The 22,188-nt window shown below is 45.5% G+C and overlaps 1 protein-coding gene and 1 long non-coding RNA gene across 3 annotated transcripts in view; one reads left to right on the top strand and one right to left on the bottom strand.

Moving 5' to 3' along the window:
* The window catches only part of Nurf-38 (Inorganic pyrophosphatase Nurf-38), a 66,304-nt gene that overhangs the window by 40,776 nt on the left and 3,340 nt on the right, over positions 1 to 22,188 (top strand). Inside the window, exons 7-10 of one of the 2 annotated variants that reach the window (XM_050196564.3) lie at positions 2,790 to 2,830; positions 12,292 to 12,378; positions 16,074 to 16,156; positions 16,374 to 16,480. In XM_050196564.3, coding sequence (XP_050052521.1) covers positions 2,790 to 2,830; positions 12,292 to 12,378; positions 16,074 to 16,156; positions 16,374 to 16,480 — 318 coding nt within the window. Of the gene's footprint in view, positions 1 to 2,789; positions 2,831 to 12,291; positions 12,379 to 16,073; positions 16,157 to 16,370; positions 16,481 to 22,188 lie in introns of both variants that reach the window. The other variant, XM_050196563.3, reaches the window with a different exon arrangement.
* On the bottom strand, positions 11,025 to 12,285 carry LOC129381125 (uncharacterized). The gene is made up of 2 exons (XR_008609359.2): positions 11,398 to 12,285; positions 11,025 to 11,328 (listed from the first exon to the last, which is right to left on the bottom strand). It is a non-coding gene; the product is annotated as an uncharacterized lncRNA (long non-coding RNA).

Raw genomic sequence — 22,188 nt, 5'->3', positions numbered from 1 at the left:
GAGGCGATCGCACGTGGCTGTGCGAGAGTTAGAGATGTGTCGAAACACTTTTTCTGGGGTGGCAGTCTGAGGAAGCAAGAGCAGTGCCGCACATGCTCAGTTGGGCTAAACCACTTTGTCTGGGACTGTGGTGTCGGCAGCTGGCTCAACCGCCGTGTGGGGACGCCAATTTCTGGTGCAATCTTGTGGTGCTTGAAGTTCAATATATCCTGTACAGCTGCTATTTTTGTTCGACTTAACCATACTTCTTGCTATATATTCTCATTGTAACATTACGGTGTTCAGAAATTGTTCTATATACGGGAAAATTCAATGCAAACGAGTTCGATATAGTCGGGTGCGACTGTATTTATTTTTTTTCCAACTTCGAAAATGTTGGTGGCTACCCAAATAGGCAGTGACCCAAAAGCGCTACTGTATGCTGCTGCGAGTGTCGTGTTTCGTTCTGGCGGCATTGTAATCCGGTCTTGCTGGTCAGCTCGTTTTGTTTTGGTTTCCTGTGGTCATAAACTATGCTTGGGCCCAACCAGGTCGACGTGCATTGGCGTCTCGTGCCCCAACAATTTTTACCAAGAGGGCACATCAAAATTTCCTGCCAAAATGCCCCACTCGAAGACGCTGCTAAGTCTGGCCGAATTCGAGGCACACAAACGTAAGCTTGCCGAAGCTGCAAAAATGACGACAGCACACGTCCGAGTCTCGTGCTGCAACGATTCATGTCATGCTTTGGTTTATGTAGATATCAACTACAGTTGAACCTGCCAAACTTTTTTATGACTTCGGGTTGTATTTTACTCAGTTAGTATACATTCTTTCTCATGTTTTTTTCTCCACAATGTATGAACAAGGTTCTACTGTATTTGTTATAACACACTCACTGATATTGATGTAAACAAATCCACAATCATGGTCTATGCAAAATAAACAAAAGGCATGATGCCATGTATCGGTACCCATTGACGGGCGAACTAAGGAGGCTCGTGTCCGCACTCGCCTAATTGCCGACTTGCCCATCTGGCTGCTTGGCGCGCAGATAGGCAATAGACAGTTTTAGCGTGTCCATTACTATATTCCAGGAAAATGCAAGCGGACTGGGCGTTTTACTGGATAAGCGGTCATGCCAACGTGAATGGCCTGCATGGTGCAGCCACTTGGTGGCACAGAGCTCAACCAGGCAAGCACAGAGCTGATATTGCAGTAACCAAGTGTATATTTGTCGTCGCTGCTGGTGTACATTTTCAGCAGCTGCATGATCGTGTTTCTGCTGAAAATTTACACCAGCAGCATACCATTGGTTACTGAAATATCGGCTGTCTTTGTCTGCTTGGGCTCTGTGCCACCAGGTGGCTGCACCGTGCAGGATGTTCACACTTGCACCTCCACTCATCCAGTGAAACACCCACTCTTTGTGTTTACTGTAAAATTGGACACTCTACATCTCTCTGTTTTTGCTGGCTTATCAGTGACTTGCAGTGCCGATACATGGCAGCACATAAATACTAAATTGAAAGGCATTTTTCGTATTCGTAAACATAAAGCTATGCGGTATAGTGTGGTCTGTATGATCATGTGGGATTAGCAGAAGCTGGCTGCCGACTTAGGCTAGACAGGCCAAGCCATTTGCTGAGGCACGCACTTACACATCCAGAATGCATACTTTTGCACGTGAGTCCAACATGCAGGAAACTACCATTGCAAGGTTCTCTTGCTGAGGCTTTGACATTTTTAGTGCCAGAATACATTTTTATGCTGCTAGCAAAAAAATACTATTCTCTGTAACAGATGCGTCATATCTTGCATTCTTGGTTGCATTGAAGTTGTGGAAGACCCATTAATACAAAGTATAGCCAGCCAAATTCGACATTTACAGTCAACAACTGATAATCCGAACATCTTTGTGGTACCGTCACGTATCCCATAGAGCCAGTGTAAAAGAACATCTGAAATTTCAGACGCGAAAACCTCTTGCCATCCAATTTTCCGGACTATTTGCCATGACTGCAGGTCTGAAACGTCATTAATCAAAGCCACCGCTGCTGCCATATTTTATTATCTTGCAGCTTCTAATCGGCACTTCTGCACGCTGATGTGCTGGCAGCCGTAGGTATCGCCACAGCAATGCTAGGCCTAACTGCTTTGATGTTTGCTACCAAGCTTCCTGCAGTTTGGTGCCATGTTTTTCATTGAAAAAATTTGCCGCTGTCAGCAATGGTGCAGACTTCGCTTTTGTCATCCTTGATGATGGCTTTAAAGCATAGAAAGCACAGTAAGGGTCAAACATTGCATAATGCCGGTTCCTGAAAGTCAGATTTGCTGCAATACAGTCGTGTTACGCCGTGAAGCATGCCACGACTGATACACTTATGCGCTCGCTGTCTCCTGTGGCAGTACAAGCACCTATACACCTAATTAGTGTACTGGCAGGCCTTCAGAGCTGTTTCAGACGTACCTGTGGCGGTTTGAGCCTTTGGGGGCAGTAGCAGGCATTCGTTCATTCTTTCAGACTGCCAGATTTTTCAGACGTTTTCTCATTCCCTAGGGAGTAAAAAAATTGGGCATTGACTGTACTCTATTGTAGCTGATAATTCGTTATATTGAGGTCCAACTGTACCAATGGAGGTTACTTTCATTGATGAGTGTTCATCAGGTGTGCATCTGCATTCACTGTGCTGCTTCATATGGTCAAAGCACCGTAGCTGTCAATTTACATTCGGCTTTGTGCTGGCAGGAAATGCACTGTGCATTAGTTCTTTTATATAACTGAGGCACATATTTTGTTTGCTTTGCAGATGTTGGAGATATTGAAAAGCACATGCCTGGCCTTCTCAAGGCAAGTAGATTATATAAGTTGCCCATTGTAACCTTTGTGCTGAACCGGTAGAGCACAAGCCTAAAGCCTTGTGATGCTTGCAACACTGCAGAAGAATTGTGACTACATAGCTTGTGCCATGTGTTTATTTTATGCCTTGAACTTAAGTTACAAACGTATACGTTAAAGGGCTCCTCACTAGGATTCATAAGAGCAGCAAGAAAAGGCTGCAAGGTTAACAAGACGCACGTCTGGTTAGCCTCTCTGCTTCTCGTTGACATTGTATGTTGTAAAGTGCTGTCCAGTGTGCGTTCAACCACAATAATTTTTGAAACGGCTTATGTGACAGCAGAGGTAGAAGCAAATAAAATGTGGCGAGGCGATTGTGCAAAGAGGTAAGTTACTATTCCCACAGCAGAAGCATTTTTTCCATTGCCATGACCAGCTCTTGCAAGCAACATTCCCCACCTGCCTTCTGCCATATCGGAGCTGAGCACCCACATGGTGAACGACCCCTATCTCCCAATTGCTTTTTCACTCTCTCCATCTTTTGCTGTGTGATACATTTCTTGGCATTGTATTACATGCTCTGCTTTCACAGGAAACCCTTTGTTTGCATTGTGCTGGCTATTTGTATGTTATGTGTGAGACAAAGATGGCACGTCGTGCGATTTACTTGCGGTTCTCCAGGAGCGAACGCACGAAGCCTCTCCAACCTCTCTGCCAGCTGCTAGGCAGTTGACCCCAAACGAGATCTATCGAAGCACCGTGCATTACGAGCATTCTGTCGCAGCGCCGAACGTGTCTGGTATTCCGGTAACCACAGGCGAGCTGGACATTTCGACGGAATGGTGGAGGCATAAACTCAAGCTGATGAAAGAACTTTAGCGTAGACGTACATGAGCGGCCTCATCGGTCTACACGGTCTAGCCACCCGTTGGCGCAGAGCTTAACCAGCCAAACAAAGAGCTGATATTGCTCTAACCGAGTGTAAAACATTTTAAAGGGACCCTGAGACGATTTTGCCGATTTTGTACAAAAGTACTGAGTCGTTAGAGTAGGTCATTCTGATCATTAATTGATGGATCAAAGGACTCCGCGTAAAGCATGTAATTTATTATAAGGTTTTAAAAATGTACATCGCTGCCGATCACAGCACACTGCTTGGAGGAATTTTCAGCCGCCCCTACCCATAGACGTAAATCACCCAATTGACGTCAGTAGGGCGAACTATCCAATTGGCTGCCCAGGGCGCGTCATCGATAATTTTTCCACCTTTATGGTGAACAAATGATATTTGTAATAGTTGGAATGTTAGTTAATTTGTTTCTATAAAAAGAAAGTAACAGAAAGAGAATGCACAAAAACAATTTCTCACTACGCTTAAGGACTTCTGGCATACAGCAACCGTCGTCTGCTTGCGTTATGTGCTCCATTTTGACGAGAGCTCCGCAGTCAGAGTCGGTCCCAGTCTTTTCGCGTGCACTATGATTTGACTTTGCTGCGTTGTGGACTGCAAACGTAGCGACTGGCAATATGTCAAGCTGCGACATCATGTCCCTCTGCAAGGCCACAAACAAGCGGACTGGCTGCAGCGCATCGGACTGCCACTATCCGATCAGCACCAGGATTTGCGTGTTTGCGGCCATCACTTTACACCAGAAGATTACTAATGCAATAGCATTTCGTGAGTCTGGTACTAGGGTAAACGCAAGGGCAAGGGGACAGGGCCTGGCCACCGGACTGTGTCGTTTCATGGGATGAGCAGAAGCACAAATGTGAATGGTCTGCATGGTAGAGCCACCTGGTGGGGCATAGAGCTCAACCACACAGTAGCAGTAACGAAATGTATTCTTATTTGCTGCTGGTGCAAATTTTCCCCAGGATTGGAATCATTAACACATTGTTTTCACAAATGTTTAAAATGTTTTACACTTGGTTAGAGGAATATTAGCACTTTGTTTGGCTGGTTAAGCTCTGCAGCAACGGGTGGCTGGACCTAGGAGACCGATCGGGCAGCTCACGTACGTCTACACTAAAGTTCCTTTAGCTTGAGTTTATGCCTGCGCCGTTCCATTGAAACGCCCAGCTCGGTTACCGGAATACCAGATACATTTGGTGCTGCGACAGAATGCTCGCAACGCACGCTGCTTCGATAGCTCTCGCTTGGGGTCGACTGCCAAGCAGCTGGCAGAGAGTTTGGAGAGGCTTCGCGCGCTCGCTCTTAGAGAACTGGAAGTCGACGACACAACGTGCCACCATGACACAGAGCCAGTGAAGGCGGAGGGAGCTTAGCTTGATCACTCGGCGAAAGAGTTGAGGAGAAAATGCATGGCTATGGAGGAGGGTAATGTGTAATCGTCCGTAGCTATCTTAATATGAGACGTTTCACTTGTGGTGCAAATGATTAACTTTAGCTGTACCCTACGCGTCTACAAAATTTGTTCCAGTCATTTCAGGGCCCCTTTAAACATTTACAGAAACAATGTGTTATCGATTACGATCCTGCGAAATATTTACACCAGCAGCAAAAAAGAATACACTTCGTTACTACCACTGTGTTTGGTTGAGCACTGTGCCACCAGGTGGCTGCACCGTGCAGACCATTCAGGTTTGCGCTTCTGCTCATCCCGTGAAACGGCACGGTCAAACAGCCAGGCCCTGTCCCATTGCACTTGTGTTTACCCGAATACCGGACTCGCGAAACGCTATTGTGGTAGTAATCCTCTGATGTAAAGTGATGGCCGCAAATGCGCAAATCCTGGCGCCGATCGGATAGTAACAGTCCAGTGCGCTGGAGTCACTCTGCTCGTCTGCTGCCGTGCAGATCGACACAATGTCACAACTTGACATATTGCCAGCCACTACATTTGCAGCCCACAACGTAACAAAGGTGAACCATGGTGCTCCCGAAAAGACTGAGACCGACACTGACCGCAGAGCTGTCATCAAAACGAAGCACGTTGTAACACAAGCAGACGACACTTGCTGTGTGCCGGAAGTGCTTAAGTGTACCGAGAAATTGTTCTTGTGCATTCTCTTTCTGTTACTTTCTTTTTATAGAAACAAATTAACTCACATTCCAACTATTACGAAAAACATTTGTTCACCATAAAGTTGGAAAAATTATCGATGACGAGCCCCAATGACGTCAATTGGGTGAATGTCGTCAAATGGGTAGGGGCGGCTGAAAATTCAGCCGAGCAGTGTGCTGCGACCGGCAGCGATGTACATTTTTAAAACCTTATAATAAATTACACACTTTACGCAGAGCACTTAGATGCGTCAATTAAAGATCAGAAGGACCTGCTATAACGACTCGGTACATTTGTAGAAAATTGTCAAAATCGTTTCAGTGTCCCTTTAAGGCCCCTGTACAAGGAAGAAGTGGTCCATTCATTGCAGCACGCACTTCCGCTTACATGCAACGAAGTCCACCTGTATTCTCCCAGTTTTGTGCCGTCTCTGTACGCCAATGCAAGGACTGCAGAAGCTTGAGTCAGATCCACATGTCAAGGCTCCGGAGCACCCGGCACATCATCGTCATAATCATCATCCTAGTTAGAGTCGCAGTTTGATAGTGGGAGAACTTGCTCAATTGTTTTGTCATTCAGTTTGTCTCATGACGACACAGTGCTGCTGACGTCTGCACAGTTTTCAAATGTGTTGGCGGCAAGAATCTGCACACCACAGCCTTGCAAGTCATCAATGATGTCCGGATTTGAGCTCGTTATGGTAGGCGGCAGTACAGACTCTTCAGTTGTTGAGCCGGGCTCATTTGGACTGCAAGGGCACTGTTGGTGCCACTTGACTCGGCCTGTGATACGCTCACAAGAAAGACTTCTTGGACCCAGCAGAGCGCTGTCTGGAACGCAAACTAAACAAATGAGCTCGGAGTAGTAGAACGCTGTCCGAAAGGCTAACTCAACAAACGGAATGTCGAGAGCTGGCCGTGCGCGGGGTTGCCGGAATAGGATGTGATGATCCCGATGTTCATGCAACCTATACTACAGGCAAAGCCTCCCAAGATTGGCATTCGGAGTTAAATCTCCGAGACTTAGTGCTTCGACCAAGGCAAGGCCTCAGAGATTACCTTCTAATGTGTAATCTCAGAGGCCATAGAGTTTCTCACTATATTACCTAGAGGGAAATCTGGCGCTGCTGCGCTGTGGTATGCATGGGAATGCCGATATATTGTGACTTCGGATTGGCATAGTTCTCGGAGAGCCAGGCAAGCACCGTTCCATCTGTCACAATGATTCATTTTCTACTAAAACAGCATGTAACAAGCTGTTTTAGCTTTATTATTACACAAAAACATGTTTTGTTTAACTATGAGAACTTGTTGCTGCATGTAAAATTATATGAAACGTAAAAAGTATCAGCAGGCCGCTAAAGTTGGAGGACAGACAAGATTCGCGCTTGCTTTGAAACAGTTTGTCGTTTGTTCTTGCATTTCTTCCCTTCGTGATGCATTGTAGGTGAGTAAAGATGGAGTTTGCATGAATGGAAACATTTTATGAAGATTTTACTTTCAGAACGCGTTATTTGTGTAGCCATATCCACGTTATAGGCGAAGCCTCTTACAACACCAGCCAACACGAGCCTCGCAGACACATATACCGTCATTCCCATCACGGCACAGCGCCCCTTAAGAAACTCCCATAGACGGTGGCGCCAGATTTCCCTCTAGGTGTTATGGTGAGAAACTCTGTCAGAGGCCGTACTTGATGTCTCATATCTCTGAGGCTATACTTGCTGTTTCGTCGAGGTTGCCAGAGGAGATAATGGCAGCAGAGTCAGCGTACATTACAACCACGGACAGGGTCCGGATAATCGAATGTAGAGCTGGCTGCTGTCCGAAATATTGGTCTTTACACATTTAAGTCTATGGGGCCATTGGCGGTGTTGCGACGCGGTCCGAAGGTTTACCGAGCATGTCCGATTTAGCGATCGGCAACTGTACTGTGTGTGCAGAGGTTCACAGGAATATGGGGACTTGTCTTCCCTTGTCGAAGCGTTGGCTTCAGCAACATTCCTTGTTCTACCACTGTTAAAGGGCAACTCCAGCGTTTTTTTAACCGTATTAGGATATTGTAATTTTCAAATGGCATCGACAGTCCTGTCACCGGTAGGGCGATTCAATTTGATTAGAAATTCATCAATAACTTTAAATAACCAATAAACGAGATACCAAAACCAAAACGGGTAGCTGATTCGTGTTATGGCACAATGAGTCGATGGCGTTGGATCCTACACTACCATAATGTAAAAACGCAGAACATGTGCTAAGCACGCATTACACTTGACGTTAACACCGAAGAAGCGAAGCTGATGATGTCTCCTGACGACACAGGGCGCTTATACAGTTTTCGAACTAGACAGTGGTGATTTAAGTGACGATTTCAGCGGCAGTGGCGGTGTAGTCTCTGACATCACATACACAGGGTGGCCAGTAAAAAGTCGTGAGTCGGGAATGCAACCAATTTTTAAAAATCATTTTCAGGAAAACTAAATGACTTGCAGTTTGGCACAGATAATCATTGTGCAAAAGAGAACATATACTCAAACTTTTATTAAGATCAGTGGACATAGAAAAATTGCTGTAGTTGCCCTTTAATTACTGCATACACAGGAAGCTTTGACTGCAGCAAGCCACCCTATTACATTGTCTGTCCCATCGGGCTATACAGTCAGAGATTATGCGCGTGTCTGCAAGCGGCTTTAAGTGTTAGCTTACCAGTGTAGGTTTCTGGCCCATCACTTGTGCACGAATGGAAAAACCTTGAACAGTGTGCCCAGGTCCTGACTGGGACTCCTAGTGTGAAGTTTGGCCAATTGTGGCCTCTGCACTTAAGTGCAAGACCAAGAAAAAAATGCATAAGGGAGTTTTTGAGCTCCTGGTAGAGTAAAATACAATAAATTTATTTTTGTGAAGCCGTTGCAGTAGTACCCTTCTGGTAAAAAATATGGTCATTTGTTGTGCTGCATAAAAGTGTGTTAGTAAACATAAAAATAGCAGTCAAGTATAATTACAGGGAATTTCGGTAAGGACAATAAGATGGGGTATTGACCAAACGTGTGCTGTTCACTTGTAGTGTAAAGTATCTCTGACATGCACCAGTGGAGCTCACAAGTGTTTATGATTAATCACTGTCTGCATTTTTAATTAAATCTTGTCTTGAACGTGATAGAGTGGTGCTGTAATGACCTATACAATGTGGTCAGCAACTAACATCCAACATTGAAATTCACTTTAGTGTGCTTTAAAGGGCCACATGTGGCTATGTGGCCCCTCACCAGGCCACATGTGGCTATGTGGCCCCTCACCAGGCCACATAGCAAATTTCGGTTATACGTTAGAAGTTGTGACGTGCCCTCAAGGAAACATTCTGCCACAATAATTTTTCAAATTGGTTCCTTAATAGCCGAGATATAACTATTTCAGTGCCGCAAACCCATGATTTCAGGAAGCAAATACAGTCGCCGACCAATTTTCCCGACTCCAAAAATTCGGACATGCCCGATTATTCGGTCAGCTTCGCGGCACCGCCATTCTCCCCATAGACCATAGTGTATAACAACTGCCGAAAGTTCGGACACCTTGCGACCTCTCGTCGGATTTTTCGGACACTCCTTGAGCCAACTCGATCGAGGGTATCATGCACCGACTCTGACCGGCGCATAGTTCGACTTGCTGAACGCCATTTTTGTTTTGAACGGAGCCTCCTTGCTGTCCCACGAAGTGGCGCTACTGGAAATCCCCGCTCATCATCATCGTTTCTGCCTGGTTCGATAGAGTGACCGTACAGCAGTTCCGGTTTCAGCTTAGTAAGCCATGTCATGACAATCCAGCAGCTGATTTGCAGTGTTTGCTTTGTGTGCTGTGTCAAGGTTTCGGTGATCCAACGCGGCATGCGGAAACATCCCTTCCGATGTGCTCCCTAGTGACGTGGAAAATGTTCTGCCGAAACCTGCGCAGTGGTTGCATTGCGATTCCGGACACCGTCTCATTTGACAGCTTCAAAGGTGCTGACACTGCTGTACTGACATGCGCAGAACTCGACGACGGCGAGATCATTCGTCAGGTTTCTGCTGCACCGCCGGACGATGACTCCGAGTCGGAAGATGACGCACCATGTGCTACGCTGCCGTCGCATGCGGAGCGTGCACAAGCAGTGACTGTGCTTTCAGCCGCCTATAGTGACCGTACGACCCTCTCCGAGATTCAGGCTTATCTGATTGCGCGTAAACGGAACAGCGTGCAACGGCGCACTCACGATTTCTTCAAGCCTACTGCCGAGCCCGAATAAGTGCGTGCAAATAAAGGATTTCATTTTTTTTTTCTTAATCCGCTTTTTCGTACACCTGTTTATTCGGACATTTCCGCAGTCCCCGTGAGGTCCGAATAAACGGTCGGCGACTGTACCACTTCCAAGAGAGACACTTTCTCCACTTACCCCGTCTAGCCTCCGTAAGCGAAATTCCTTCCTTATGTTCCCCCATACCGGAGCTCGAGGATCGCGTGACGCATACATCACAAGCCCCACCTTGATTTTGATTTCCCTTGCACTTGTGAGCTCCACTGGTGCATGTCAGAGATACTGCACACTACAAGTGAACAGCACACGTTTGGTCAATACCCCATCTTTTATTGTCCTCGCCAAAATTCCCTGTAATTATACTTGCTGCACGGCGCACTTCCGTTCAAGGTGTTGCACGCAGTACTGCACATGGTAATGTTCAAAATTTGGTAAGATGTTTTCAGTTAGAACGGTAGTGAAGCCACCACCTTTTAGAAAATCTACTTCAACTTCAGTCATAAAATTATTTCATATCTGTCTCCTAAAGGGCACTTTTAAGGCCCTTCAGACGTACTATACTATCAAGAAGTTAGAATAATTTTTTTCTATGTAAGAAAAATTTACCCAAATATGCCTGCTATGCTAACAATCGTAACAACTGGAGTGCATGAATGGAAAATATTTTGCACTAGTACAGTCAAATAAGTAAGTTGTCTCACAAACTGGGATATTTCTCTTTTATTATCGTGCAGCGTGTTATAGCTGAGACTTAAAAATAAAGATCGGCAGTTTTGGAGTCTCATTCCAAATAAACCATCATAGCATCAGAAATTGTTTTCAGTTACCATAGCTTATTGCACATCCTAATGTGTAGGAGTGACCATTGTAGGAGTTGAGGACGGACTTCGGGATGAAAAACCTACTTGGGAGGTTTATTTTACATTATATACAGAGAGGTGAGAGTCAAGTAACAGTCGTACAGTCATTACGGGCCGGCAGCAACTCTGACGCTGCGGCCCGCGGCAAGAAGTTCGAGAGAGGTAAATCGGGGAATGCTCAGGTCTCTCTGGAATGCTTCTTTTAAACCCTTCGAGGACTGGAAGTCGCGTCATGTTCGGCCAATGGGAGAGCCCGCTCCGATGACGCCACCTTCGGCCAATGGTAGGCACCCGTGCGGTGATGTCGCACCCGGCGGCTCCCCGCGGTCTTGCCTTGCTGTGGTGCAATGCACTTCTTCAAAGGCGGAGAAGGGGGACGATTGGGCCCCATTGTCCGAGGGCTCACCTGCTCCCGGTGGTACGGCCCCGCTGTGGTGGCAAATGCCTTCTTCAAAGGCGAAGAAGGGGGACGCTTGGGCCTTCCCGGTACATCGCAGCCGTGTTGTTTCGGGACCCACTTTCCTTGCAACAATGCCGGGCTACCCCTTCGTTTTCTGGAAAACTCAAGCATTCAATAGCTACCGGCGGCGTAAGAACTTTTGGCACGTGAATTTGTTGGCTCGAGCGATCCTCTGGAATGTGTCATCCGTGTTTCTGCATCCCTTACTTAGAAGTGGCGCGACTCGAAGTGGTCTGGGGAATTTGAAGTAGGCTCAGGAAACAGCCCCATATCTAACACCATAAAAAGTTTAATTGAAAAGTTTGTTCATATTGAAATTATCAGTGTTCATGTCACAAAAAAATTCCAGAAAAGTAAATTTTAGAAGATCAAAAAGAAAATATTTTTTAAACATCTGACTGAAATGTTTGCTGGTACTTTAAAAATTGCCTGCAACTGAATAAAACAAGGCAGGGATATAATGTTTATGCTAGTTTTTCAAATGTCTGAGGTGGTTAAAATGTCATAAATAGAAAATAATTTTTGTTTAAATGAAAGCATTTCCAAAGGTGGTAGCATACTTTAAAGGAAATAATTTGGGTATATATTACTCACTAGAAAGCTTATGTAGCAATATTACACTGCTCTATACTCAAGTGTTTCTTAGCTGCGTGTGAGTGCTATGTATGTTATGCATTCTCAGTAGCTTCAGTGAGCAGACTCGTACTGTTGGATTTTGCTTGCATCTGATGGGAAGTGTACACAGCCAGCCCTTCCTTTTGCTGTTCAGTCACGTATGTGTTAATGTGCCATATATGTATGCATTGTATGCGCATAATAACTTTTATGTTTCAATTACAGGCAACTACTGAATGGTTTCGCATCTATAAGATTCCCGATGGCAAACCAGAGAACCAATTTGCATTTAATGGCGAAGCTAAGAACAAGGTACAGTGCTTGTTTTTTTTGTGCTCCCATTTTAATTCGACAGCACTAAGGGCCCCGTGTTGTAGAAAACCCGGCGTTGGCATCCAGCGTTGACCATTGTTTTGGCAAAAATAATTCCCAACCAAGCAGGCCCTCCACGTAGCGCAAAGAAGTTACTGAACTATTTGAATTTCTCAAATTAAATTATGTCAGAAAAATCGTAAAGTACGACTTACACACAACTTACAGACATGATAGCGTCAGACTGTAATTTGAATATTCAAGAAAACATAATTCTCTTATGCAGAAACTCAAGCACAAACCCCTTTTCCAGCATTTCTACCATACATAGACCGGCTACGGCATCCGAGATTTGCACGCGCTGCCACGCGCAAATCTCGGAGGTCATGGAGCGGAGCGCCCGGTTCCATGCAACACCCCCAGATGGCGCTCGCCTCTACTGCATTGTGGCCCACTCAAGAGGCCGCGTTTCTACCAGAAAGCTTGCCTTCGTGCATAGTGTTCAGCACCAGCGTTTCCCTGTAAACATTACGGTTACATAAGCTGCAGTTGCCGGGAAGCGTGAGATATCGCTTTCCACTCTTAAAGGCGAAGCTTAAACGTCCTCCAAATTTCGAACACCCATGCCTGACAGATCAGTGCAGAGATTAGTATTATGAATATTTAATGACAGAGTTTGTTGTGCAATAGCCGCAGCTCTTATGTGTATGTTCTTGAGTGCGAGACAGTATAGCAAGGCAAGGACAGATAGCAAGAAAAGAACAAGCGCTCCTCCGCTTTTCGTTTTGCTGCAGTATCTCTCGCTTCAGATGCCACGCAACACCATCTAGCCCAATGTCACACACTGCTGCTTATGTGTGCAGTTCTCCCAATTAAATTGGCTGCTATCACTTGTGGCTCCTCTCACTTTTCTAATCCATCTATGCTGGAACGGCTGCCATGTTGGCAGCCCTTGACAATCTTGAAACTTCTTGGGTAAGGACTTGTGGCGCTGCAGTGTGGCTAGAATGGATGGCCATTGACAGGTTCAACATACTTGACAAATCTTAAAGCATGACTGCCACTGCACACTATCTACTTTCCTAATTAAGGGGAAACATGGACATTGTTAACAGTTAGAGCACTGTGAGGTTCACGCAGAAGACTATGGCCAAATTCACACTTCACATAAGCTTGGCGATTCCTTTGTCTAGTCTATTTTTAAAGACTGCTGGTTTGTTTGGTCTGGCCACTTAGTGAGCTCTCTTATGTTTTCAATTTTTCTCAATTTGGACTGTAATGGACATCACAATGGATGTGGCAGCAGTTTCTTCTGCAACCAAATACCTACACCTTTAGAGCACAGCTCTTAGGCGCCCATTCCTGCGGCGAGCAGCGGTGTAACTGAGTGTACGAGCACAGCAAAAGATGAAAGAGTGTATGCGGAGCGGGAGATGAAAGCCGCGAATGGCAGAGGCCAATGAGAGCAGCCCCTTTAGTGACGTGCACGCGGGAAACTGGTGTCATGTGAACCTGCTCGATGCGCTCTCATATCTAGTCTTAGCCGGACCGCTCGTTTCGTACTATCGTCTGCTCGTATCAGCTGTCGCTCGTGCTTGTTTGGTTTGCTTGGTTTGGTCTCATTCGTGCTTGTTTCGATCGTCACCATTTGCGATTGCTTTAGAGCGCAGCTCTTAGGCGCCCGTTCCAGCAGCGGTGGCGTAACTGAGCGAACGGAGAGGAGGTTGCGGCGACGATGGCTACGAGGTGGCGCCAGAGTGGCGCACATTGTCTGGTAGATTTGTCTACTACTTTTGCTGTGTCGACATGGGCTCACAACTACTTGCGAGGGTCAGCCGATGATTGCAGCTCAGTATCGCGTGCGCGAGAGAGGAAGGCGGGGCGGAAATGTGTTGTCTTTCATTACATGCGAGGCCATGAAGAGAAGGGTTCTACTCCGGCGGCTGCTGCTTATGGCGTGGCTGCGCAGCCGCCGTATCTTGAAAGCGATCTGCGATGTGGGCAAAGTACGCACCCGTGCGGGCCTCATCTTCAAAGTGATCTGCGATGTCGACAAAGTGCGCCCAGTACTGGTAGCTTCATATGCGTTCTGCTTTCAACGTTCGCGTTGAAGCGAGAGACAGCATGAAGGCCAATTCACTCGCTGCTGCTGCCACGCTTCCTCACTCCAACGTTCTGATAGTGACTTTCCATGGTCATCGAGCGAGATAAAACTACTATCCTTGCTTCGCATAGCTGTCTACTAATTTGCTATGTGATGCTTCAAAAGACGAAGATGCGGCTTGTTTTCTTACTTTGGATGTTCGTCACTCACTCTGCAATAACGTTGTTAAACATTTCGACCAAAGTTTTGGAAGTGAGGTGTTTCGGATATTACAGGCTTCGGATAAAACGGACATTCTTTGTCTGATTATCCGTGTCCGTTGTAACGAGAGTCGACTATATATATATTTTTTAAAAAAATTTTTGCACTCAATATGTAATGCAATACATGAAAGCAATGCAAAATGAATCCGCTTTTCAGGCATACAACGTTAATCAATGAAATTTATGTCATAATAAAAATATAAATTGCCCAAAACAAGATGGTAGAATAAAATTGGAACAAAATTTGTAAGATATGCTTGTATCTAAAAAGAAAAGGATGCTAAATTTATTTTCATATACAAGCTGTTTCTCTATTTAATAGCAGCTATGTGCAAAGAAATAACAAATTTTTCATGAGAACTACTTGTGCTACAAAAGTTTAACCGGAAGCCATTCTGTTGGGCATGCCATGCAGCAAAGCAGTTCCTCGATGTGAAACATAGAAGAATGTTACAAGGCTTGCAATAAACGCTTGTTTTGTGCTCTGTTTCGCTCTTGTAAGATTTCTTGCAGTTCTCGTATGTCTCCATGTTAGTTGGCTAGTGCTGAATGACTTCAGTGGGTTTTACAGTTTTAAAGTCAATAGGTGAGATGACATTGTTTGTAGCTGCTTGCCGATTTCCACAGAAGCACCAAACATCCATCACGGACTGGATGGATTCAAGCAAGAGTACCACCTGAAAACATTTTTCTATTAAGTTCAGCTAAATAAATGCTTTTTATGTCATTTTTCCCCTGCTTTATGTCTACTTTATTTACCGTTTTGAAGTAAGATATTTATATGCACCTTGTCATGTTGTCAATTATTCTTCTCATAAGACGAACAAATTTTCAGGGTCCCTTTGAGTTCGTCGTAGAGGGAATCTACTGTACTTGATTTGAAAACGTATTTACAGCCACCGTGCATCACGCTAGCCATTCAATGTGTGTCCCTTTTTTCACTGTTACAGCTCATATTGAATTTGGCTGCAGGTTTTACGTAAAACTCATGGACTGTTAGATACACATATGGGTTTAGAGCTAAGGACTGCCAATGCTATAAAAGATAGCATTTCTTGTGGACACCAAGAGCCATTGCTTAGCTCTTGAAGTTAGAGCTTGGTCATGATCCAGGTCGTGTCTGGTTATAATACCCTGTGAATTTTCACTGAGTGTTGGCACAATTTTCAATGCACGAGTTGCAAGCAGAGTTTTAATACCTGGAGGAAACATTGCGGCTCATCAAATACCATGTGATTTGAGCTGGTGCTGCTGTGGAATAGTAATTTTGGCGCATAAGTGATAGTCAAGTGCATGTCTTCTTTACACAAAATTTGCTAATTGTGCAGGAGTTTGCAGAGAAAATCATTGCAGAGACTCACGATTTCTGGAAGGCACTGATGAAACGTTCCGACACTTCCCCATTGAACTGGTAAGTATGCTGCTTGCAATGGAATTTTGTTCCTCTTGCAGTACTGGTAAAATGAACCATGGCTTCTTGCATACAGCTTAAGGCAGCTTTACAAGCAATAGCAAAAGCTATTACAGTTACCAGCACATGACAGATAATGCAAAGTAAATCAGGCAGGATGTGGCTTGCTACTTGTGATCAAATTTGCCTTACTATTTTTCTCATGTTGTTTCAGTAGCTCTACTGTCCAGACTGGATCTCCACACCATATTAGTGATGACGAAGCTTCTTCCATAGTCAATTCTACGCCAGAGCTTGGTCCTGATGCTGGCAGGGATCCTATTGGTAGGTGGAACTTTGTATCTAGCTGCATGAAAGTAAGCTATGAAAACGGAAGTCATACACTAACTTTTCATATCATATAGGCAATTCTATTGCAAATGGCTTCAAGGTACCCCAGTTCATTGAAGTCTTGCTCAGTACAGCTGGAAATGCATGGTGCAGTTGAATTCTGTTACATGAAACTTGCAGGACACAGAAATCATTTTTATAGTGGAACTTTGTAATTGTAAAATGAACCAAAAAAGAATGATGGCGGAGTGAACTTTTTGAAAGCACATACTATTTTCAGTTATCAGCATTGACTTTCTTTTTTGAATGCCGTATTTACTCGCATGATGATCGCACTTTTCTGTAAAAAAAAATTGACGAAAATTCAGGGGTGTGATCATTACACAGGTTAAATTTCCCACGAAAAGAAACACTTTCTTTTTTCATCCCGCATTTGCTGCGGGATGACAAGCAGGCGGCTGCCGCTGTCAGTGTGGGACACCAAAACAAATATGGCGGCCGGCGGAGCAAGCCGAACGCGCCGAACGCGATTATTTTTCTCGCGAGTACATTGCGTGCATCGAAACAGTTTCTTCCGTATCAGTAATGAATAATATTGTTAATATCAGCAAGTTTGCGGCAATAACTTAGCCATGTCCACTTTGAGGGGACAGAAACAGAGATGGGTGCGCTTAGCTGCCAGTGACATAGAAACACATGGCGGGCATGCTGCGGAAGCGGCCGCATTTGTCTTCACTGCTATCCTTATAAGGCACACTTCCGCTAAGTGTGGGCGAATATCTTGGCTGCGTTACAAGCGTCGGCATATGAATAGGGCACACTTTAATGTATCGGTGTAAACGTGGCCACTATCATAAAGGCGCCCTTTATGTTGTTGTTGACCATAACCATTATAAAGCCTACAAATAATAAAGCCAAGGCAAGTTTAGTTGTAGCTTTTTTTTTTTTTTTCATGGAAGTGTGGAAAGTGATGAAAGGAATGAAATGGAGCATCTGCTTAAGAATGTTTGGTGTGTGCAGACCCTTTGGTATGTCTTGAAGAGTCGTTTGCGTAACTTTCGACAGATGGTGAGTGCGATCATCATTAGCTAGACTTGGCACACGACATATCGCTGCGACAAGTTCAGGATGCGATCATTGCACGGGAAAGAAAAAAAATCTAATTTTGATGACAAAATTCAGGGGTGCGATCATTATGCGAGTAAATACTGTAGTAGTGCTACAACAGCTTTCTTGTACCTTGTGAACTATACAGGGTGTTCCAGCGAACTTTAGCCAAGCCTTAAAAATATGATGAAGCACTCTTGAGAGTACGCCTCTAAATTAATGCTGGCTATTGTATGCAACAAGTCACACCATTTGTGCACGCAAACGTAACTGGCCAGCTAGTGTAGTAAGTGAATGTTTGTTCAAAGCCATGAAGGAAGCGGAGCAGGAAGGTGCCTCGAGGTGAAGAGAATTGCGCACCAGGGCAAGTACAAAGGTACGCGCGGAGCGCGTGGCAAAGCAGTGCCACCTAGGGGAAGGTCTAGGTGACATTGAGCAAAGGGGGAAGGAGAAACGAAGCAAAGCATCGACAGAGGAGGAAGGTAGGTGGAGGCACGCTGGGTTGACCTCCTCTGGCAGTTGCTGCAGGTTTTGTTTGCGATACAGACGTGCCGGGTTCATCTCGTGATAGCATAGTCCTTACACGCCGTATGCTGTGTGTGTCAGTGAAAGCTTGCAATATGATGAGCCGGTGATGACAGCTCAATCTCGCATGTGCAAGGGAAGAAAGTGGGAGGAAGTGCGCCGTCTTCCCACGGGGGGAGGTTCTACTCCAGCGATCGCACGGCCGCACGAGCCCAGTCTTGAATACGATCTGCGATGCGGACAGTGTAGACGTCTAGGTGCACTGAGGGCCGATAGCATCATGTGCGCTATAGCACCCATATGCTTGCGCGTCACCCGCGTTCACAAAGTGAAACGTCACTAACTTTTTGCTTTCTGCTTAACTGCATAATTAGCGAAGATTAATGAACCCGCTTTAGAAGTATTAATTTAGCAAAACTTCCAGTAAGAAGCTTGTAGATTGTTCTAGGAACTAGGAAACATACAATTCAGCAGCTTTTAAGCTCCAGCTTGTTACGTACTCATTTTATCTGCGACCTGAAGAAAGTCTGCAAAGCATGAAAAAAAAAAGCATGACCTGACTGTTTGTACACCCCGATTGCAACGCTCTCGAATGTGCCACAGCTTAAAAAGTGACAGCAGTGACAGGGCAGTCTGCTTATCGCTATCATGAACCACAGCATGGTAAGCAGGTATTACTCACATAAGTCGTGCAGCCAACACCTGCATTGCTGCTCTATGACGTTTTAAGCGTCGGGTCACAACACTAAGTGCCCTGTTTGTTCATGCATGGCACGTTCGAGAGCACTGCATTTGCGGTGTGCAAATGGGCATGCCACATTTTTCTTTATTTGCCCATATGTATTTATTTCACAGGCTATCTTTAGAACACAGAAAGAAAATATAATTACGTAACCAAATAGGGAGTTGGATGCTGCTGAATTAGATGTTTCAGAGAACACAGTGATGCAATTGCTAAGTTAAACTGCGCCAAGAGTTAAAACCTGCTACATTTGGACAAAAATTGCGTGATTTACGCCGACCCTGCGCCAATATGTTGTTCTTGCAGTCTTTCGGTGAAAATATGGCAATATCCATCATTCAGTCTTCCACTAGTGTAGTGCTATTTTGTGTCGTCGTGAGACTATACAGGTGAGCTCTCTGGAGTTAAAAAAAGTCTTTGAAGGCCAGTATATGCTGAGCAGAGGACATATGCCTCAAGAGGCTGATGGTGAGGACTAGTAAACCAAATAAAGCCTTCGCTGCGTGTGAAAAGGTGCTGTACAGTAGTGAGCAAGTTAATTGCAATTGTCGCTGCTTGAACGAAGCAGTTTGCCAGAGTTGTAAGTCTAATTACCATTCGCACTGCTGTTAAAAATGCCGTTGCCCATCGCAACCATCTAGTTCAACTGCGAAGTTGGCGCCTGGACACCACGCCTCGCAAATGGCGACACCAGCATCGAGATGCATGCCTGGCTACGGACTGCGTCATTTACCTCACAGAGCAAGAGCGACTGTTGAATGTTTGCTCATGTACAAATACCTGGCGGCATGCAAAAGCGCACAAGCTTACACGAAAGCTTCACATACTGCGGCCCATGCGCACGAATCTTTATTAAAGGACAGCAAACATTTGATTACAATTTCCTCGGATCAGGACAACCGCTGTGCGCAAGCCTATGGCCAAGGACGTGTGTAGTGTATCAGCATGCTTTTATTTCAAGAAGAAATACGTTTGTATTGTATGTATTGTACACGAAATCCGTGTGACAATTTCACATTTGTTCAACACATGCAAATGATAGATGCTCGCAGCCATGTTGGGTGAACTTCCACGAAAATGCATGTGAATGGTTCAAGGCTACGAGAGTGCAGCTGCGGCATGATGTGCTCTCCAAACAATCAAGGGTGATTTGTGCACTTCTATGGTTGACAACCTAGTCGCTGCGATAGTCTGATGCTAGTACATGGGTAGAAATCGAAGTGCCTTTCACTTTGCTTGCAAACAGCAGACGCCGCGCAGTGTCTGTCTGCCTTGCATTGAATAGACTTTCGCTGTCTGGCACATGTAACTCACGGACAGGGCACTGTGTACAACGCAACATAAGGCTGGAATAAAAAGAAAGCCTGTAAAACTATGTCCTGATGTTCTTGTTTTTGTTCTTTAATAAACCTAGTTACAGCTAGGTGGTTGATAGGTGAGCTTTTTGAGTTACACTGTTACAATTTGCAACGATGCCCCATTGCAGGGCTTCGCTTACCGTATACAGTCGAACCCGTTTACATCTAATTATTCTATATATTGAACAATTTCTGGTCACGGTATAGTTACAATGAGTATATATAGCAAAAATTACGCTTACATCGAATAAATATCGCAGTGACTCCCGATACATTGAACGTCAAGCGGCGGAAAAGTGCCCTCAGAAGTTAGCTTTCCCTCGCGGTAGCGGGGAAACCCGGCGGCGTGACTCCATCCAATCGCTCTCCCTACCGTGACCGCGCTGCCTCGGGCTGTTCGGGCGAGCCGTCGACACTCCCCCTGTCGCACATAGTGGAGTCTATTAGGCCACCTCTTTCTTTCTCTATCATCTTTCACTTCCCATTCCCTCTCCCCTGACGACGCTTCGCCGTGCTCCCTCACGGGTTGCAGAATCAAGCGTCCTTCCTTTCGTTAGATCACTATCTATCGACACTCCCCAGCAAAAAATGATCCTGGCCCGCCTCAGCGCTTGCTCAGACAGCCAATCAGAGGCTCTTGTGCTGTCTTCGTGCAAGATGGCGAAAGTGCGAGTTGTCTGGCTGCTTTTCTGGTTTATCGTGTTTGTGCCTTGTGGGCCTTCTCCCGCAGTGTTGCCGTAATGAAGCGGCAGAATTCGCCTTTCGTCGTGAAGCTCGAAATCATAAATTGCGTCGAACGCGATGAGAAGTTGGATGTCCCCACAGCGTGCAAGATTCCGAGGAGCACTCTCGGCACGATTAGGGCTAAAGTGGCCAGACTCGCAACGCGGTGCCCATGGCGCCCGACGCGTACGCACGGCCGTGTACGAGGGGTTCTTCATACGTTCCGGTTTCCGCGTGCTCGGTGATGACTGTAAATTTTAATGAATGTGACAAAGCCGTTGCCAGTGTTGCTGAAGTTTGGAGCGAGCTGTCAAAATTTCCGGGACATTCGAATCAACGGTGGACGAGTTTGTGAGTGCAGATGATGGTGTCGCGACCACGGGAGAGCCCGGAAACGAAGACTACATCGCCGACATCGTACCGAGCACAAATGAAAGTAGGCACCTTGAGGAAAGCAACTACGGTCCTTTGCCCACATCCTCCGAAGTGATTGGTGCACTCGCATTAGTCCGGTGCTTCTGCGCAAATGCGGAAGGTTGCGGCCTCAGCTGCTCCGACTCCTTAGACAACGTGGGGAAGTGCGTGCGTTGCAGGCAGCGAAATTGCCCAAGCAGAAGAAAATGCTGGACTAATTTATGCAAAACTACGCTAGTTTCTTCAATAAAGTGATTTTATAAATGGTATGTGCTTTTATGACATCCAATTATTTAGCAGGCTTATATCGAATTATGCTCTATATCGAACTGATAGGCGTTTTTTTGAGAGCTCGATATAGCCGGGTTTGACTGTAGTATTGCCGAAATTTGCAACACCTTCTAGGCAAAAAAAAAAAAAAAAAAAAGTTGACTCTGAGCGTAGCTGCAATCTGCGGCCCTAGCTCACCGATAAGTTTTTCAGAAGAGCAAGTCATGCAAAGAAACATTCATTTGTCCATGAGACATCGCTTATGACTCAACGTTGCTTGAGAAAAGGACGCAGTCGTGGTTATTGCCTTTGTGCGAGGCACTGCTGCTGCTCGACGTCGAAAGCGGTGTGGAAAACTCTACACGTTTCTTCTTTCGACATTTCTTTCGTTGGGATCATTTTCCTTTTGAACAGAAGAAATGGGAGTAGCTTGTGCCTGTCGGCCATACAGCACAACAGGACAGTGAAACAGTTGTGCGTGTTGCCTGTTGTTAGCAGGCGAACCTGACGCTCCCCTTTTCTGGACACGGCCCCCTTGCTAGACATGTCGAACCAGACGGAAG

This window comes from Dermacentor andersoni, chromosome 1, assembly GCF_023375885.2.
Source record: "Dermacentor andersoni chromosome 1, qqDerAnde1_hic_scaffold, whole genome shotgun sequence".
Classification (NCBI taxonomy): domain Eukaryota; kingdom Metazoa; phylum Arthropoda; class Arachnida; order Ixodida; family Ixodidae; genus Dermacentor; species Dermacentor andersoni.
Note: the sequence above shows the minus strand (reverse complement) of the source record. Positions and strands in the feature narration are given on the sequence as shown.